Source organism: Podarcis melisellensis (genome assembly GCF_964234715.1).
Source record: "Podarcis melisellensis genome assembly, chromosome: 13".
Classification (NCBI taxonomy): Eukaryota; Metazoa; Chordata; class Lepidosauria; order Squamata; family Lacertidae; genus Podarcis; species Podarcis melisellensis.
The window spans coordinates 1,473,523-1,493,633 of NC_138545.1; the positions used below are offsets into that span (position 1 = coordinate 1,473,523).

General features: G+C 49.2%; 1 protein-coding gene across 1 annotated transcript in view; it reads left to right on the top strand.

Annotated features, from left to right (window-relative positions):
* The first annotated feature begins 1,754 nt into the window (after positions 1 to 1,754).
* Positions 1,755 to 20,111, top strand: part of PLD2 (phospholipase D2) — a 32,842-nt gene continuing 14,485 nt past the window's right edge. The window contains exons 1-13 of the mRNA XM_081886747.1: positions 1,755 to 2,112; positions 2,214 to 2,341; positions 9,424 to 9,566; positions 11,155 to 11,251; positions 13,285 to 13,350; positions 13,586 to 13,644; positions 14,376 to 14,468; positions 14,627 to 14,779; positions 16,137 to 16,286; positions 16,996 to 17,079; positions 17,831 to 17,909; positions 18,125 to 18,235; positions 19,549 to 19,728. Coding sequence (XP_081742873.1) covers positions 1,770 to 2,112; positions 2,214 to 2,341; positions 9,424 to 9,566; positions 11,155 to 11,251; positions 13,285 to 13,350; positions 13,586 to 13,644; positions 14,376 to 14,468; positions 14,627 to 14,779; positions 16,137 to 16,286; positions 16,996 to 17,079; positions 17,831 to 17,909; positions 18,125 to 18,235; positions 19,549 to 19,728 — 1,686 coding nt within the window. The 5' untranslated portion in view covers positions 1,755 to 1,769. The remainder of the gene's footprint in view (positions 2,113 to 2,213; positions 2,342 to 9,423; positions 9,567 to 11,154; positions 11,252 to 13,284; positions 13,351 to 13,585; positions 13,645 to 14,375; positions 14,469 to 14,626; positions 14,780 to 16,136; positions 16,287 to 16,995; positions 17,080 to 17,830; positions 17,910 to 18,124; positions 18,236 to 19,548; positions 19,729 to 20,111) is intronic.

The following is a 20,111-nucleotide window of genomic DNA, read 5'->3' on the forward strand; positions in this document are numbered from 1 at the left end:
ATGTCTGCACAGGCAGGTAGCAGCGCTCCGGGGTCCCTGGCACGGCGCTGAGTTAACCTGCGGAACTCCCAGCCACTCACCTGGATCGCTTTAAAAGAGGACGGGAGAAATTCCTGGAGGGGGAAGCAGGGAATGCTACTGAACGCCAGAGGGGAGAGCATTCCTCTTGCACCCGGATTCTGCCGGGGGGGGGCTTCCCTTGGGCGTATTCCACGATGCCGGGCTAAGTTGAGGACCCCCTTTGGCCTCTTCCAGCGGCACGCCCCTTCCGCTGTCCTTTTTTATTTCTTCAAAAAAAATTATTAGTTTTCAAAAATAAATAAATTAAACAAACAAACATAAAGACAAACAGACATACATACATCTCAACCGTATTTAAACCAAACTTCATAGCATTGTTAAGTGACTTCCTCGCATTCCTCTGGTTAGATTTCACTGTATATCATTTTAACGGTTTTCCAAAACCGAAGTTCTTTAAAAATTGACTTACTCACTTAACATCTTTCTTTCTTTACATGTCAACTTTGAACATATTAATTCATCACATGACACATTTAAATCCTAAGCCTATCTGGTACTTGCAGGCAGTCCAATTAATTTAATTTAACATATTTAACTAAACCGTCTTTGAATGTCTTCCATTCCTCCTGGTACTCCTCCTCCTTCTGGTCGCGGACTCTTCCGGTAAGCTTCGTCTAGCTCTGAAAAGTCCATCATCTTCATCTGCCAGTCTTCCACTGTTGGTACTTCTTGTGTTTTCTAATTCTTAGCTAATAAGAATTCTAGCATACAAAAATAATTTGTAGCATACAAAAATAATTTAACATCTTTTGGGGGCAATTCCAAACCTGTTATTCCAAGAAGAAAGGCCTCTGGTTTCTTAATAAATCTATATTTCAACATTTTTTCCAATTCATTCTAAATCTTCTCCCAGAGGTCTTTCACCTTGGGGCAGGTCCACCACATATGATAAAAGGTACCTTCTATTTCTTTGCATTTCCAGCATAGATTATCACTGTTGTGATAAATCTTTGCGAATTTTACTGGGGTTAGTAAAGGTCAAGGGACCCCTGACCATTAGGTCCAGTCATGGCCGACTCTGGGGTTGTGGCGCTCATCTCGCTTTATTGGCCGAGGGAGCCGGCGTACAGCTTCCAGGTCATGTGGCCAGCATGGCTGAGCCGCTTCTGGTGAACCAGAGCAGCGCACAGAAACGCCGTTTACCTTCCTGCTGGAGCGGTACCTCTTTATCTACTTGCACTTGGACGTGCTTTCGAACTGCTAGGTGGGCAGGAGCAGGGACTGAGCAACGGGAGCTCACCCCGTCATTGCGGGGATTCAAACCGCCGACCTTCCTATCGGCAAGTCCTAGGCTCCGTGGTTTAACCCGCAGCGCCACCCGCGTCCCACCTAGACATCATTTTCATAATATTTTCCTTTAAAACCGTACATGCGGTGAACTTGACCCCTTTTCCCCTCAGTCTCTCCCAATCTTCAAACATTATATTATGTCCCACACCTCTTGCCCACCCTTCTGGCGTCCTTAATCGAGCCTCCTGGCGCAGAGAGAGTCTACCTCGCTCGCTAGGTCCTTGGGGACATTACCCGCTGGGGGGGGGGCTGGACCAAGAGCTGGAGACCCCCTTTGGCCTCGCCCCGCGGGGATCCTCGGACGCCCTGGGCGAGGCCAGCTTGCCCTTCCTGCCCAACACGTCTGTCCGGCATCCAGACCCGCCTGGGACCAGCGGGGGGGGGGGTTGGAGGGAGGGATGCCCCCCCTTTCCCGGCGCGTGAGTCAGGCGGACCAGGCAGGGTGGGGCAGGAACTGGCTGCCTGGAGAGACCGGCTGCTGCCTGTGCGTAAAAATTTCCAGCGGAATCGGGGAAAGAGAGAGAGAAAGAATTTCCTGTGCCGAAGTTTTTGGAGCTCTCCGGCCCTGGCATGCGGGCTCGGACTCCTGGGTTCTTTTTGCTCCTCCTCCTCCTCCCGCACCCCAGCAGGACGGCCCCATGCTGAGCTTGGAGAGACCCCACCCCGGCGGGGAGACCCCGGACGACTCGGACCTGGAAGCGGAGGACGAGAGAGATGGTCTCCGCCGGGACGAGGCGCCAGGTCAGTTGACGCAGGGACACCCCACCTTTTTGTGGGTTGTGGGTTAATTAGGGGCAGGAGTTGGGGGTCCCCTAACCGGTCCTGCCTCTCTCCCTCCCCAGGTGACCTCAGCCCCTTCCTGGCCGTCTACGAGCGGAAGCCCCTCCGGTCTCAGGGACCCCTTTTCCTTAGGGGGGTCCCCGTCACTGCGCGCGTGGAGAGCGCAGAGAGATATGCCAGCGGTTCCAAGGTAAGGGGGCGCCTAAGGGAGAAGTGGGGTGGTGCTTGGGGGGCGGAAATCGAAGGGGCACCCAAGGCGCATCTAGCCCGCCCCCAAGCGATGCGGGAACCACAGCAATTAAATCCACAGAGTCAAATGATAGATATTATTTTCCGAAGGCAAGTTGGACTTCCTCATTCAGCGCATCAGAGTTGCATAGACCTTTTATTTTAATTTTTTCCCTTGGGAATGAAAAACAGGACAGTAGGTAGGGGTTTTGCCAGCCGGGCAACCTTTGCTTTTAGGGAAGGGGGGGCGCGCCGCTGCCTCCCCTCCCCCTCTCGGTTCTGCTCCGGGGAGGATCCTGCAGCTTTGAGCAGGCAAGTCAGAGCCGGGCTTTGGTGTCCTCAGAGTCTCAGGTTACAAAGAGACAAAGAGAACACGGAGAGGGAGGGAAGAAGCTCTCTTTGCAAATTCAGTTAGCAAAAAAGAGAGACCTTTCTCAAGCAGTGAGAGAGCAGCAGCAGCAGCAGAATCAGGCCCAAGGGTGGGGTGCCCAGCTAGCCCCTCACCCCGTGAAACCCGTGAACAGGATTCAAGCGCAAACAGTATTCTTGCGTTGGTATGGATGACCCCTTGGGGTCCCTGGTCCAACTCTACATTTATACGGTTCTGTGAAATGTTCCCTGGCCACTGAGCCATGTGCCTTTATTTTATCTCTTTGCTTGCTTATGGTATTGATATCCCAAATTTTCCTACCCGGAGCTCATGGTGGTCTATACCCAGGGATATGGGGACCCAGGAGGCTTCGTGGCTGAGTGCAGGGATTCGAACCCTGTTCTCTCCCAGGAACTCGTCCGACACTCTAACCACTACCCCACACTGTTGCTCCAGCCCCCAATCCTTTTTAGGAATCCTAGGAGCTAATTTAACTCCCAGTTAGCTTAGGCTGAGAGACAGGGACTGGCCCCCAAGCTCACACCCGGTGGGACCTCACTCCAAGGTCCTAGTCCTCAAGGAATCCCAGCAACAGCCCTGCGAGGTGGGCCAGGCTGAGCGGTGAGTCCAGTGAGAGCTTTGTGGTCAAGTCGCGGGATCTGAACCCGGCTCTCTCCCAGGTCCTCAAATTACACTCCCCTCTGTGTAAACGGTGGCAGAAAACTCCCCTTCCTTGGAGGTTTTTAAGCAGAGTTTGGGTGATCCTCAGTCATGGATGCTTTAGCTGAGATTCCTTTGTCGCAGGGGTTGGTATGGATGACCTCTGGGGGTCCCTGTCAACTCTACAATGCTATGTTTCCAAAGCAGGTGTTGTGTGGCTGAGCCTGGCATAGGCAAACTCCAGCCCTCCAGATGTTTTGGGACTACAACTCCCATCATCCCTAGCTAACAGGTCCAGCGGTCAGGGATGATGGGAGTTGTAGTCCCAGAACATCTGGAGGGCAGAATTTGCCTCTGCCAGGCTGAGCCTGGGCATCTCCTTTTGGCTGGCAACAGTATGCAAATAGTATGCAAATAGGTTCCCCCCTCCACGTCCGTTACGCAAATGAGGTGTGGCTTTTGTTGACAAGCTGTTTCTCAACAAAACCGAAAGCGCTGCACGGATTTCTTAATCAGTCAACACCGAGAGACTCAGTTGAATGTTGGAGGGATTCGGGGCAGAGGGAGAAATTAAAGGACTTCTTCGGTGTGCAGTTAGACTGTGGAACTCTCTCCCACTGGAGGCAGAGAGGCTTCTCAACGCCACTTTCTGGGAACCCCAGGTCTGCTTGCCGGTTCCCCACTATGGGCCCTTGGCTGGCCCCTGTGAGAGCGCTGGCCAAGAGGGGCCACGGGGCCGGATCCTGCAAGGCTCTTCCGATGCTTGCAGATCAGTTGTCTCTCAGCAAAACAGAAAGAGTCCCCCAAAACCCTACCATGTCAAAATCCTTTGCCTGCTGTGGATCTGGGCCATTGTGGGGCGCTTTGCCCAGATCTCTGGCCTGATCCTGCACCCAGACCTTTTCCCCAACGCCTCCCCTTCTGCTCCTGCTGCCACCAGCCGTTGCTTCTCCCATTATTATTTTTCAAAATGTGATTTTTATTGTGTTTGTCATCGTATCTACCGAAATGAGGCTGCATTTTAATGTTGTGTTTTCATCTTGTTTTTAAGTTGTATTTCGATCAATTGTTTCTATACCTGCTGTTAGCCGCCCTGAGCCCGGCCTTGGCTGGGGAGGGCGAGATATAAATAAATAAATTTATACACACACACACACACACACACACAGGGTTTTATATATACAGTATATAAAATATATACTCTATACATAGTTTCTTCTGGCCCTCCCACCCACCCTTTCCTGATATTTGTTTGTTTCCTCCTTTTTTCTTAGCTGTCTCATATCACATATGTTTGAATTACTGTATGTAAACCCTGATATCGATCGCTTTTGCTTCTCCCTTCCTAAGCTCAAGCTGCTCTCCGGCTCCTCAAGTGGCAGGGAGTTCCGCGGGTGCCCTTTGCAAGCGGGCTCTGCCTCTCCGCCAGGCCGCTGGGTCCCCTTTGAGGAGGGCGAGGGAGGTCTCTAATAATAATAATAATAATAATAATAATAATAATAAAAAAAAAATTTATTTATACCCCACCCTTCCCGGTTCAGAAAACCGGGCTCAGGGCGGCTAACAACAAATTTAAAACACTTAATTTAAAACCTCTTCCTCTTCCTCCTTTTCTGGCTCCTCTTGACACTGAGCAGAGGCAGCTTGTTTTGCAGACAACAAACCGGCCGGCTCTGAATGCACCACGAAATAAAAGAGGATTGCAAGGGGAAGGGGAAGGAGAAACTGAACCTTTTTAGGGGTGGGGGTGGGTGAGAAGGAAGCCCCCTTTCTGCTCCGTGCAGATTTGAGGGGAGAGCGGCTATGGGGCTTGTGTCCCGCTTGCAGGTTCACCTCCATGGCCGGATCCAGCAAGATATTCTCATACACCTTCAAGCTTGGTTTTTCGTAGAATCGTGGCGCCAGAGGGGCCCTCCAAAGGTCATTTAGTCCAACCCCATCACTGCAACCTGTTTTTGGTTTCCGAACACAGACCGTCTCGGAAATGGGGGGAGGCGTGGAAAGGGGACGGCAAACGGGAAGGGTCCCAAGTGGCATAGTTGGGGGGTGGGCTGGCCAGTTTTTTGCCCCCAGCGAAGCCCCCAGGAGGCCAATGGGGACCCCCCTAGTCCAGCCGCCTGCTGTTCTCACGGGGGCCAGCCAGATGGCCATCCCGGGACCTGAGTGCGAGAGGATGGCTCTCCCTTCCTGTGGTTTCCTGCAACCCAGCATTCAGAAGCATCGCTGCCTCCGTCTGCGGAGAGCCCTTTCCTCCTCCATCCATTTCTCCCATACATTTCTCAAGCTCCCCAAGTTGGCCTCCTGTGGCAGGGAGTTCCACAGGTTATCCGAGAGAAGGGTTTTATTTTTGCATGTCCCGAATCTCCCGCTGTTCAGCTTCATTGGGTGATGGTTCTTGAGAGAGAATTGCCATTTTCTTTGGCACTTTCTCTTTTTCTTTTTACTCTTAGTCTCGCTGAGCACCTTTTCTGTGTCCCTCCCAGTCTTTTCTCTGAAGACTGTAATCCCCCGATTTCATAAGAAGTCTTGCAGCTCAATATCCGCTTTTTCTCAAGGTGCCCTGAGCCCGGTGGCCAAGACATCCTCTCTGGCGTTTTGCAATTCCTCCGTAACCTTACAGCAGCCACCCATCATTCTCTCTCTCTTTTTTTTCTTTCAAATTTTTTTAATTGATTTTCCAAAAAATTTAAACAAACATACATACATGCATCTTAATTGTACTTGATCCAATCTTAGTAACATTGTTAAATGACTTCCTCAAATCCCCCTGGCTGAATTTCAGTGTATATCATTCTAACAGTTTTCCCAAACCAATTTTCTCATAAAATTAACTTAGTCACTTAACATCTTTCTTTGTTGCTTATGGTGTTGTTGTTTTTTTACAAATGTCATTTTAAACATTTTCTTCCAGTCTGTTCCTTTTCCTTTTTTAAAAAATATTTGTTATTAAGAATTTAAATGAAACATATTATCTTAAAACATATCATCCTTGATTCCTGCCCCCATTTCCCCCCCTCCCCATAAAATAACCCCCCTCCCTGCCCCCCCGACTTCCCTCAGTTCCAATCTCTGGTTTCTCTACAAATGCTATTCTCTGCATATTACAAAACTGTATAGATCCTTAATTTATCTGTTTATTGTCAATAAAGAGTTTGTGAGTGTTTATTCAAAACCTGCCAAGGAGTCCAATTCACTTTGTTGTTTCTTTAAGTACTTTGTAAAAGGTTCCCATTCATCTTTAAAATCACAGTTATCCTTGTCCCATAGTTTATGTGTCAATTCTGCCAGTTCTGCATAGTCCATCGATTTCTCTTGCCACAGTTCTTTAGTCGGCGTTTCCTCGTTCTTCCATCAGCAAAAAAGGCTGTAAAAAAAACTTAATATGGAATCAAAATGGCCGAGATACTGGGAAATTTTGGAACAAGAAGGGGATAAACTGAAATTGCAGAGTTATAAGAAATTAAAAGATAAAGTGCGAGATTGGCTCCATTATTATCAAATAATGGAGATTTACAAGATAGACAGGAAAATTGGCTTCCAGGTGGAAAGATCAAAACTGGAAACAGAATTGCTTGAACCCAATACAAAAAATTTGTCAAAAATGTATAACTTGCTGTTGAAATGGAATACACAGGATGAAACGGTCAAATCAGCTATGATCAAGTGGGCACAAGATATTGGTCATAACATTATGTTTGCTGACTGGGAAAAGTTGTGGACCACCGGTATGAGATTTACGGCATGTAATGCCCTAAGAGAGAATATTATGAAAATGATTTATAGGTGGTACATGACCCCAGTCAAGCTTGCTAAAATTTACCACTGATAATAAATGTTGGAAATGTAAAGGAAATGAAGGTACGTTCTTTCATCTTTGGTGGACGTGCCCAAAGATTAAGGCGTTCTGGGAAATGATTTATAATGAACTGAAAAAGGTATTTAAATATACCTTCCTGAAGAAACCAGAGGCCTTTCTCCTGGGCATAGTCGGCCAATTGGTGCCAAAGGATAGAACTTTTTTAATGTACGCCACAACAGCAGCAAGAATACTCATCGCAAAGTATTGGAAGACACAAGATCTTCCCACCTTGGAAGAATGGCAGATGAAGGTGATAGACTACATGGGACTGGCAAAAATGACTGGCAGAATCCGAGACCAGGGGAGAGAGACAGCGGAAGAAGATTGGAAGAAATTTAAAGACTATCTTAAGAAATACTGCAAAATAAATGAATGTTAGAACGATGTTGGTTTAGAAATTAAGTGGTTTCTAGCTGTAATGATTATATAAAGAAGAAAAGAAAAGTTGAAAATCAATAGAAATTATGGGAGGGATTTGCTGAGATTAATTAATTAGAAACTGGAATACAGAAAGGGGAGGTATGGGGAGGTCGGGAAAGTAAGGTATAATAAAATAAGGGATTGAAATTATACTTGTTGTGGTATGTGTTTTGTTTGTATTTTTGTTTTTTTTAATTTTTATATAACTTTTTGGAAACTTCAATAAATATCTTTTTAAAAAAAAAATTCTTTCAGCAAAGAACAATCTGTAAATTTTAAATCAATTTTCCCTAACCTTTCCCAATCTTCCAACATAATGTTATGTCCTATATCTTGTGCCTTTTCCAAGACAGCTTTGCACCTGATATCGGATTCACAGCTGCCCTGCAAAGGGGGACTTTCATATCACAATTGCCCAGAGTTGGAACGGGCCCTCCAGCGGCCATCTAGTCCAACTCCCTTCAATGCAGGGTTGGAGGGGGGGGAGAAGAGTTTTTCTGGCCCCCGCAAAGAGATCATTGTGGTGATTTCAGCGGCCGGCTTCTCTCTCCTGAAAAACTGCACAAAGCAAAGTGCAGTAAAAAAGGATTGAGGACTCAAAAATACTGAATTTGCAAAAAAAAGTTTTGGAAACCTAAATAACAAGTTTTAAAACTTTGCTTTACCTCGGTCGAGCTAGGATTGTAATACGTCAGAATTTTTAGGGTTCTACCCTTGTTTGAATTTTAAAGTTTATGATTTTTCTATTTCTTTCTGAGGAAACTGAATAGTTCAGTGAAACGAGGTTTGTAGCCAGCATCCTGTTAAGTCTTTGTTCTATTTTAGGTTTTTCTAATTCTTTTCCTTAAGTTTTTTGATTTTTATGATTTACTGTATTTTTTGCCCTATAGGACGCACTTTTCCCCCTCCAAAAATGAAGGGGAAATGTGTGTGCGTCCTATGGGGCGAATGCAGGCTTTCGCTGAAGCCTGGAGAGCGAGAGGGGTCGGTGGGCACCGACATCTCTCGCTCTCCAGGCTCCAGGAAGCTATCCGCAAGCCTTGCATGCCCGGGGAACCCCCGGGCGCGCACAGCTTGCGGGCGGCAGCCGGCAGCGCAGAGCACGGGGCGCCCTTTCGCGCAGGTGTCGGCAAGCCTTGCGCACCAGGGGGAACTCCCCCTGGGCGTGCAAGGCTTGCGGGCGGCAGACTGCAGCGCGGAGCACGGGGCGCCCTCCGGAGGACGCCCCATGTTTGGCGCAGGTGTCCGCAGCCTGCCGCCCAGTGGGCGGGGCGCCCTGAAGCAGAGCGCCGCGCACGCCGGACAGACATCCGCAGCGTGGGGAGCCCTGCAGGAGTTCCCTGCAGGGCTCCCCACACTGCGGATAGCAGCCTGCCGCCCGGCGCGCGGGGTGCCCTGAAGCAGAGCGCCCCTAGCGCCGGGCAGACATCGGCCAGCCCCACAAGCTCGGGGGACAGCGGGGAGGCGCGGCGCCGCCATCCCACTGTTTCCCGACCTGGTTTTGGGGGGGAAATAAAGGGATTTTCCCCCCCTTTATTTCCCCCCAAAAAAAGTAGGTGCGTCCTATGGGACGGAGCATCCTATGGGACGAAAAATACAGTAGTTGATTTCCACAAGGTAATATTTCTAGTCGATTCCTTCTCGTTTCAGGGATTTTCATGGTATTTCGTTTATTTTGTGCAATTTCTCAGTTCCGTGAGTGTCTTCTTTCTGTTGGCTTCTCTCACCTGGGCAGGTGCGGCCAAACACCGTGTACTCCTTGCGCCTGACGCACGGCGAGTTCACCTGGACAATGAAGAAAAAATTCAAGCACTTCCAGGAATTACACAGGGATCTCATGAGGCACCGGATCCTGATGAGTTTCCTGCCTCTGACACGGTGAGGAGAGAACCTGCACAGTCGAGGGGTTTTTAATTTCATTTATCTACTTATTCCATAAATCACACACTGCGCTCGCTCGCTCGCTCGTTGTTCCCCGCCCCAAACCATCGGAACAGTTTACAAAACGATAATGTTATCAGTAACAGCAGCATTCAAAAGATAAAATCAGCAATAAAGGAAAAAGCAGATTAAAATGTACCCTGGCAGCCTGCGTGTCTGGGCAGGCGTTGTGTCAACAAGGGATGTTTTTAGCAGGCGCGGGGGAAACAGAACAGGGCTGGGTCTCAAGTGGCAGGGAGTTCCAAAGCTCAGGCGCTGCCACACAGGTTCTTAGAAAGGCGGAACGGGTATTGTGTGGCACCTGTATATTTATTTATTGAATTTATATAGTGCCAATTCTGACCGGTGGGGTCAGCAAGAGCAAGGGAAGCCCCACAGAGAGTGCATTGCAGTAGTGCAGCCTTGAAGTCACCAACACATTTCAGGAAGTTGGACTAGATGACCCTTGGGTTCCTTAACTCTACAAAGTTTGGATTTTAGGAACCGAGCTTTCCCTGTCCAGTAACCGCAGTTGGTAACAGGCTTAGTGGATCTGCTGTCTCTGTTTGTGTGTCCAAGTCTGTTGTGGCTGGACTTGGTAGCCTAGTGATCTTTCTGAGTAGCCAGGTCACAGGTGTTTTTTCAGCAAAGCTATTCAGTCGCAGGAAAAGGATGTGAGAGACTCGAGCTCAGGATTTGTCTCGGGTGATGGGCGTGTCAAAACGGTTTTAACCTGCGGTGGATTCCACAGTTGTGGTTGTTTAATTGCACGCATAAATTTTTATTACTGCTATTAATTTGCAAACCAAAGTGCAAACATAACAGGAAGGAAGGAAGGAAGGAAGGAAGGAAGGAAGGAAGGAAGGAAGGAAGGAATCGTGCAGGAGGCAGAGTTGGCCCTCAAACAGGATGGCTTTCAAAAAGGACTGGACCTTATTATTATTATTATTATTATTATTATTATTATTATTACTACTACTACTATTACTATTATTATTATTATTATTATTTACTTTTAAAAGACACCTGAAGGCGGCCCCGTTTAGGGAAGTTTTTAATGTCTGACGCTGCATTGTTTTTAATAGTCAGTTGGAAGCCGCCCAGAGTGGCTGGGGAAACCCAGCCAGTTGGGCAGGGTATAAATAATAAATCATTATTAATTATTATTATTATTCTACGATAAGCAAAATTCCCCCTTGCCAGAGGGGCTTTCCTTCTTCCAAGGAGACCCGAGGGGATGCTGAGCAGTGGCCACCTCCCTCCGGCAGCCCCAGAGTCCTTTGTCAGCCAGCGGAGAAGGTTGAGCTGAGTTAGACTGTGGAACTCCCTGCCACAGGAAGGTCTCCAACTTGGATGGCTTCCAAGATTTGAGGCAGATTCCGGGAGGAGGAGGAGGAGAAGGCTAGCAATGGCTGCCATCCCCCGGGGCTACGCTCTGCCACAGCTGCAAATCTTGCTGAATCCCAACTGCTGGAGAGCAGGTCTTGTGTTCGAATCCTGATTACCGGTTTCCCACATTTGTCTCCTCTCTCTCTCTCTTGCCCAGGTTTGCCGCCCTGGGTTCTCGGTCCGACGGAACCGTCCTGGGGCTGCCCTCTCTGCCCCACGGCGGGGAAGTGTCCCGGCGCCCGTCCAGCAAGCAGGTTTGTGGCCACGCCGTGGGTCTGGGTGCATGTGGGGCTGGAGAGGGGGAGGCGGCCTATAGGAAGGAAGTTGAGCAGTTGCGGGGGGAGTGGTGCATTAAAAACAACTTACTCCTTAACCTAAAGAAAACAAAAGAGATTATTGTGGACTTTAGGAAACGTAAATTGAATATTCAGCTACTTATTATTGAGGGGAAGTGCGTGGAACAGGTCTCGGTGTTTCGATTTCTGGGAATGGAGTTGAGAGATGACCTAACCTGGGGAGAAAACAGCAAAGACCTGATGAAGAGAGCACAATCTCTCAAAGGACCTGTTGATGGCATTTTACCATTGTACTGCTGAGAGTGTACAGTGGTGCCCCGCAAGACGAACGCCTCGCAAGACGAAAAACCCGCTAGACGAAAGGGTTTTCCGTTTTGGAGGCGCTTCGCAAAACGAATTTCCCTATGGGCTTCCTTCGCAAGACGAAAGCCCATAGGGAAATCTCCAGGGACAGCGGGGAAGTGCAGCGCGTCTTCCCCACTGTCCTCGGACCTCCTCCGAAGCCTGGCGATGGGGCGGAGAGCTCTCCGCCCCATCGCCAGCCTCCTCCGAAGGCTTGCGGTGGGAGGAGGGCTTTCCTCCCCACCGCCAACATTCAGAATGCTGTTCTGAAAGTTGGCGGTGGGGAGGAAAAACCCTCCTCCCACCGCAAGTCCCGGGAACAGAGGAGAAGCGCTGCGCGCCTTCCCCTCTGTTCTCGGACCTGTGCTGAAGGCTTGCGGTGGGGAGAAAAGCCCTTCTCCGCACCGCCAGCCTGGCAAGTGGTCTCCATAGGAACGCATTAATTGATTTTTAATGCATTCCTATGGGAAACCGTGCTTCGCAAGACGAAAAACTCGCAAGACGAAAAAACTTGCGGAACGAATTAATTTCGTCTTGCGAGGCACCACTGTATTAACTTATGGTCTGTGTGTGTGGTTTGGGAGCTGCACGGCCAGGGGAAAAGCAATGCTGTCCAGGGTTGTAAAGACTGCGGAGAGAATAACTGGGTGCCCTCTTCCCACCTTGGATGAAATCTATGCTTCCGGGTGCCATAAGAAAGCTGCAGAGATAGCGCAGGATAGTGCGCACCCCGGAAACGATCTCTTTCAGCTTCTGCCTTCTGGAAGAAGGTCCAGGGTTATAAAGACCAGGACTAGCCGCCTGAGAAACAGTTTCTACCCAAATGCGATTCTGGTTTTAAACGCAGTGTAAGGTACTCTCTGGACGCGGATGGCCTGTGGGTTAAACCACTGAGCCCAGGACTTGCCGATCAGAAGGTCAGCGGTTCGAATTCCCACAACGGGGTGAGCTCCCCTTACTCGGTCCCTGCCCCTGTCAACCTAGCAGTTCGAAAGCACATCAAAGTGCAAGTAGATAAATAGGTATCACTCCGGCGGGAAGGTAAATGGCATTTCCGTGCGCTGCTCTGGTTCGCCAGAGGCGGCTTAGTCATGCTGGCCACATAACCCGGAAGCTGTACGCCCGCTCCCTCGGCCAGTAAAGCAAAATGAGCGCCGCAACCCCAGAGTCGTCCGCGACTGGACCTAACAGTCAGGGGTCCCTTTACTTTTAAGGTAGTCTCTATAGGAGTATATTGTATTTAATTATGGGGTATCAGAGTTTTTAGGGGGCTAACCAGGCTGGGATAGCAGGCTTGTTGGTTTTTGAATGTCTGATGTAGATTTTTTTCAATTTCGTTGTTCTGTATGGGACAATGACAATAAAGAGTATCGTATCATATCGTATCGAAGGAGGAGCGGAGAGAAAGAAGTATGTTCAGTGGAGCAGGAAAGCAAAGCAGCAGCGCCACCTGCTTGCCAGCTCCGGGATTCGCTGCACAATGCCCTTCAGTGCACTTGAGAGCTTTCCAATTAACTCCAAGGCCCTTAGTTTGCAAACAGCGGGAAGGAAGAGGAGGAAAGCGCCGCCGTGGCTGCTAAGGGGGTGAGCTGGGGTTGCGATATCCCAAACAACCCAAGGCAATGTGTTTTCTTGCTTGTCCCTTGCAGAAGCAGCTGGAGAATTACCTCAACACTTTGCTGGAGATGAGCGTCTACCGCGACTACCATGCCATGGTGATGCCCCTTTTCTCTGCCACCCGCCCGTGCCAGAAGGGAGGGTGCCCTCTTTTCTCCTGGGGGGCAGAGGGGCCCTTCCCCTGGGCTCTCCCTTTCCCTCTGCTCGGCTCCCGGAGCTGCACATTCACCCGATACGCAGGCGGAAGGGTCCTGCTGGTCATCCAGCCCAACCCCCTGAAATGTGAGTCCTGGCGCTGACAGAGGCTTTTTTCAATTTCCTTCTCTCGGGCAGGCAGAGTTCCTGGATGTGAGTTCGCTCTCCTTCATCCCGGACCTGGGACCGAAAGGCCTGTGAGTGAAGTGGGGTCCTGGTTATGGGTCTGTGTGTGTTGCTGCCTGTCCCCTGGGCATGATCCTGCGAGGAGGAAGAGAGCTTTCCTTTAGTGCCTGCAAGGACACTGAAGGAGGTTTGGGGGCACCTCTGGCGTTCATCCCAGCTGTTTGTGAGCGGGTGGCGCTGTGGTCAAACCATGGGTAGGCAGCCTAAGGCCCATGGGCTGGATCCGGCCCAATCACCTTCTAAATCCAGCCTGTGGATGGTCTGGGAATCAGCGTGTTTTTACATGAGTAGAATATGTCCTTTTATTTAAAATGCATCTCTGGGTTATTTGTGGGGCATAAGAATTTGTTCATTCCCCCCCCCCAAAAAAATATAGTCTGGCCCCCCACAAAGTCTCAGGGACAATAGACTGGCCCCCTGCTGACCCCTGGTCTAAACCACTGAGCCTCTTAGACTTGCTGATCAGAAGGTCGGCAGTTTGAATCCCTGCGACGCAGTGAGCTCACATCCCTTGTTCCCTGCTCCTGCCAACCTAGCAGTTCGAAAGCACACCAGTACGAGTAGATAAATAGGTACCACTGCAGCGGGAAGGTAAATGGTGTTTCCATGCGCTCTGGCACTCACCACGGTCTCCGCGCACCAGCAGTGGTTTGGTCATGCTGGTCACCTGACCTGGAAATCTGTCTGTGGACAAATGCCTGCTCTGTAACTCTCTCTGCGTCCCCTCCCTCTCTTTCTCCAGGGAGGGCATGATCCTGAAACGGTCTGGGGGCCACCGCTTGCAGGGCCTCAACTGCGCTGGGCGCCATCAGTTCTGCTATCGCTGGTCAAAGAGGTGAGTCTTCCAAGGGTGTGTATTTTTAATCTTTGTTGGAAGCCTCCCAGAGTGGCTGGGGAAACCCAGCCAGATGGGCAGGGTACAAATAATTTATTATTATTATTATTATTATTATTATTATTATTATTATTATTAATTTCTCTCTCTCGTTCCAGGTGGTTGGTGGTGAAAGACTCCTTTCTGCTCTACCTGAAGCCCGAGTCGGGCGTCATCTCCTTCGTGCTCCTCTTCGACACCGGCTTCAACATCCAGGTGGGCAAGAAGCCCACCGAGACCAAGCACGGCGTGCGCATCGACAACACCTGCAGGTCAGGACGCCTGGGTCCCGCGGCCGGGGCAGATCGGGGAGGGCGGGAGTCCCGTCCGAGAGAGGCAGGATCCGAGCCAAGATGAAGAAATCGCTCAAGGGAGCAGAAGGGCTTGGCTGTTTACCTGCCTCTCGGCTCAAGAGTCTCCAGGGAGAAGAGCGTTTTCTGCCCTGCCCCTCCCAGGAATGAGCAGAAGGAGAATGGGAGAATCTCAGGATCATAGTTTGAAGGGACCCCATGGGTCATCTAGCCCAACCCCCTGCAATGCAGGAATAATGATAATAATATATTTTATATTTTATATACCCTGCCCATCTGGGTGTGTTTCCCCAGCCACTCTGGGTGGCTCCCAACAGAATTATTATTATTATTATTATTATTATTATTATTATTATTATATATGCCCCGTTACAAGATGGCGGCACGTTCATACGCTATGGCTCTAAGCTCCCAATACTTTACCTACCCACACACAAAACTGGTAAACATCGGGCTCGCAAGAAAAATAGGGTTTTTGTGTGTAATCTCACTGTATACAAGTTGTACAAGTGACAATAAAGTATTTCAATTTCAAGTTCAATCCGGCTGGCTTTCCCCAGCCACTCTGGGTGGCTCCCAACAGAATAATAATAATAATAATATCTTAGCTTTGCAATTGAGTTGGAAGTCTAACACAAAGGTGGGGTGAGGGGTGGTGGATGGCGATGGGAAAAGGAATTATCTGTGGGACTGAATGTAGGTATGTTTGAATATTCTTAAGGATTGTATGAAATGTATGTTTGTATGTGTGTATATTCGTAATATGTGTGTATTAATGCTGAATTATTTTAACAATAAAAACTTTTATAATAATAATAATAATAATAATAATAATAATAATAATAATAATAATAATAATATATTAGCTAAAGCATCCATGACAGACTGCCACCCAACCTCCGCTTTAAAAACTCATTTAAAAAGTCTTATCACCTTTTGAGGGAGTCTGTTCCACAGTTGCGCAGCTCTTACTGTCAGAAAGTTCTTTATAATATTTAGCCGGGATCACCTTTCTCACAACTTGAAGCCGTGGGTTCGAGTCCTACCTTGCTTGCTCCGTCTTCCATGTGGCAGCCCTTAAGCCCTTTGAAGATGGCTCTCCTATCTCTCCCAGTCTCCTCTTATGGAACCTCCAGGTCCAGAGATAGTCTATCTCGATTCGGAGATCAGGGGTCCCCGTGGGGACCGGATGCTGGTCTTCCTGGGTCCTGACCGGCCGCCGGACTCATACGCTGCTCTCGCCAGAGCGGTTGGGGAAACCCAGCCAGGTGGGCTGGGTATAAATATTATATTATGATACTTTTTCTCCCCAACCCAGGTCTCTCATCCTGAAGTGCAGCAGCTACCGCCAGGCCTGCTGGTGGTGCCAGGAGATCACCGAACTGGCCGAGGGCAAGGGCAGAGATTTCCTGCGGCTCCATCGCCACCAGGGCTTTGTGCCCCCTCGCAAGGAGACCCCTGCCCGCTGGTGAGCCCTGGAGGTCCTGGGCTGGGCGGGTGGGTCCTCAGCCCCCAAGGTCTCTCTCTCTCCCCCCCTCACCCTCTCTTTCTCTTTCTTTTAAATAATAATTTTTATTAATTTTAACATATGAATTATAATACATACCCCAAAACTTCACCACTTATACAATCTTTTTATGGACTCCCATCAGCACCTCTGATGATTCCCCGTTTTGACCACTTCTTATGCATTTCTTAAATTCATATTGCCTTTATTTATCTTAACTAATCATCCTCCCATTTATCCATTTTTGCAATAATTCACCTCACAAAACTTCTTGCAAACCTACAAACCTAGTTTGATCATCACTATTACTTTTCAAATAGTCTGTAAATTTACACCAGTCTTCTGTGAATTTCTGGTCCCGCAGATTTCAAATACTTCCTGTTAGTTTATCTAATTCTGCATAGTCCCATCAATTTCATCCTCCATTCTTCTTTCGTCGGTAATTCTTCTTGCTTCCATTTTTGGGCTAATAATATTCTTGCTGCCGTCGTTGCATATAAAAACAGCTTACATTCTTTTCTGTTTATATCGCTTCCTACCTACCATGCCCAGTAAAAATGCTTCTGGTTTCTTTAAGAATGTATATTTCAACATTTTTTTTCATCTCATTATATATCATTTCCCAGAAGCTTTTCAACACCCTCTCTTTTCTCTTTTTCTCCACTTTTAGGTTTGTGAACGGTGCCGGGTATTTCGCGGCAGTGGCTGACGCCGTGACGCAGGCGAAAGAGGAGATCTTCATCACGGACTGGTGGTCAGTGCCGGGGGGGGGTTCTTGGGTTTGGGGCCGCCTGGCCTCAGAAGTGGGGTGGTGCCTAGCTTCCCAAAGTGTCCCCCCCTCAATCTCCGTATTTTTGAAGTGGTGGAACTGCCCGCCAACGGAGATCTATGGGTGGTATACAAATGTAATTAATCATCGTAATAAATATGTTCTCCCCTTTTTTTGGAAAAAAAGATATTCCTGGTCCCATAATAGGGGGGGGGGCAGAAATGGACGCCGTGATCCCCTCCCTGCTCTCCTCTCCGCAAGGCCGGCCTGCGGGAGACCTGGGTGTGAGGTTTCTGTGCCCAGCCAGAGGGCAGCATCTAATATTATTATTTATTAAATCTATATTCCACCCTTCAGCTCACAGGACAACTCACAACGCAGCTTCGATGCTAATCCCAATTGAATAGGCAACGGGGGCAAATAATAATAATAATAATAATAATAATAATAATAATAATAATAGATTTATATCCCGCCCTCCCCAGCCGAAGCCGGGCTCAGAGCGGCTAACAACAGTAAAACAATAACAGCATTCTAAAAGCAATTCGTTATAAAATCAGTTCAAATGATCCGGGGTGGAGTGGGGCCTCTTGCTCTTAAATGCAGCCAGTGCGGCCATGCTAAATGCGGGACGGAGCCCCCAGCCCCACTCTTTCTGCTCCCTGCGTTGCAGCAGGCTGGACTAGATGAGCTCCGGGGGTCCCTTCCAAGGCCACGATTATTCTGTGATTCGCAGGCTCAGCCCGGAGATCTACATGAAGCGCCCGGCCCAGTCGGACGAGTGGAGGCTGGACCTCCTTTTGAAACACAAAGCGGTGAGCAGCCCCCCCCCCCGCTACCTGAGGTTTGGGGTTGGGTGGGGCACCTTTATTCCTTCCTTCTCCCCCCCCCCGCATCGCGACTGCCTGATGTCTTCCTGCACCCCTCCATCTTTTCCCCTTCCCTCTTGAGCTGTTCTTCCTTGCTACGCCGCGGGGTTGGGCTGGATGACCGCTGGGTGTCCCCCTTTCAACTTCTGCCGTCCTTTCAGGAGCAGGGGGTGCGCATCTGTGTGCTGCTCTTCAAGGAGGTGGGCTTGGCCTTGGGCATCAACAGCGACTACAGCAAACGGGCCCTCATGCTGCTGCACCCCAACATCAAGGTAAGGGGAGCCCCCCCCACACACACTTTTGCACAACCGGCCCGTGCAAATTCGCACCGGGGTTTCTGCCCTCTTCCCGCTGTTCTCTCTCTGTGTCTCCCAAATGGACGTAGCCCCACAGACCCATTCGTGCCAAACTGGCAGGCCTCCAAGGTCAGACTTGAACCCTGGTCGCTGCAAGTTCCTAGTCCTCAACACAGCAGTGAAGATGATCTGGGAACCAAGCCTGATGAGGAACGGTTGAAGGAGCTGGGGATGTTTAGCCTGGAGAAGAGGAGACTGAGAGGAGTAATAATAATAATAATAATAATAATAATAATAAAATTATTTATACCCCCACCCATCTGGCTGGGCTTCCCCAGGCACTCTGGGCAGCTTCCAACAAAATATTAAAATACAGTAATGTATCAAATATTAAAAGCTTCCCTAAAGAGGGCTGCCTTCAGATATCTTCAGATATGAGAGCCATCTTCAGGTATCTCAAGGGCATGGAAGATGGAGCAAGCTGCTCCAGAGGGCAGGACTTGAACCCATGGCTTCAAGTTACAACTTGGAGATTTTTAAGCAGAAGTCTGGCTGAGATTCCTGCATGGCAGGGGGTTGGACTAGATGACCCCTGGAGTCCCCTCCAACTCTACAATTCTATTATTCTATTATTCTTTTTATTTTTGCATGACACCACAATGGGAAATCTTTTAATTGCAACAGCAGGGATCATTCAGTTTGTAACTTAAGAGTTAATTTTATGGATGTTTATTTATTTATTTTGATTAATTCTTTTATTAAGAATTTCAGCATAGCAATTTATCAAAGACATATCAAAGAGTGGTTGGGGAAACTCAGCCAGATGGGCGGGGTATAAATAATATATTATTATTATTATTATTATTATTATTATTATTATTATTATTATTATATCATCCTCATTCCCCCACCCCCTATTTTTCCCTCTCCCCCTCCCCAAGAAAAGCCCACCCTCCCACCCCCTCCCAGACTCCCCTCAGCTCCTCTCCCTGGTTTTTCAGCACATGTTATTCTCCGCATATTATAAAATTGTAAAGATCCTTAAATCTGTCTATATGTTACCAAATTATTCTATTATTCTAACCCTGTGAAGTTTGAGGGGCAGGGACTGGCCTCCCCCAGAAAGCTTCGTGGCTGAGGGGGTGGGATTTGAACCCTGGTGTCTCCCAGGTCCAACCCTCTAACCACTACACCACACTGCCTGGGGGCAAGAGGGTGGCTGGGTGGGCATCCCAGACCCCCACACAGGACTGAGCCACCCCAAAATGTCTCTCTGCCCCCCACCGCAGGTGATGCGCCACCCGGACCACGTCTCCTCCATCATCTTCCTGTGGGCCCACCATGAGAAACTGGTGGTGGTGGACCAGACCGTGGCCTTCCTGGGCGGCCTGGATCTGGCCTACGGGCGCTGGGACACCCACGAGTACCGCCTGGCGGACCTGGAGGGCAACGACTGCCCGGCCCCCAAGGTAGCATTGGGGGGTTGGGGGGTCCCTCTCCTTGCTGCCCCCTTTTTCCGCACACACCCAGTCTCGTTTCCCCCCTCTCAATGACTTCCTCTCCTCTCTTGGGTCTCTCTGAGCCCCCAAACGCGTTGGCCCAGCACCAAATTGTCTGCAGTCTTCCCTGTGTGCCATAAGGATTATCCCCTTGGCTCATGAGCTGGGTGCGAGTTCCGCCGCTCTTTTTCCTCTGCAACTGCTGTTCCGATTCGTCTACATTCCGTGACATCACAGCCATGCTCGGCCAATGGCTGGCAAGCGGGTTCAGAGCAGGCACATGGGCGCCATCTAGTGGCCAACAAGCCCAGGAACGCTTCCATCTCCCTCTTTTGCTTTCCTCCTTTGAGTTC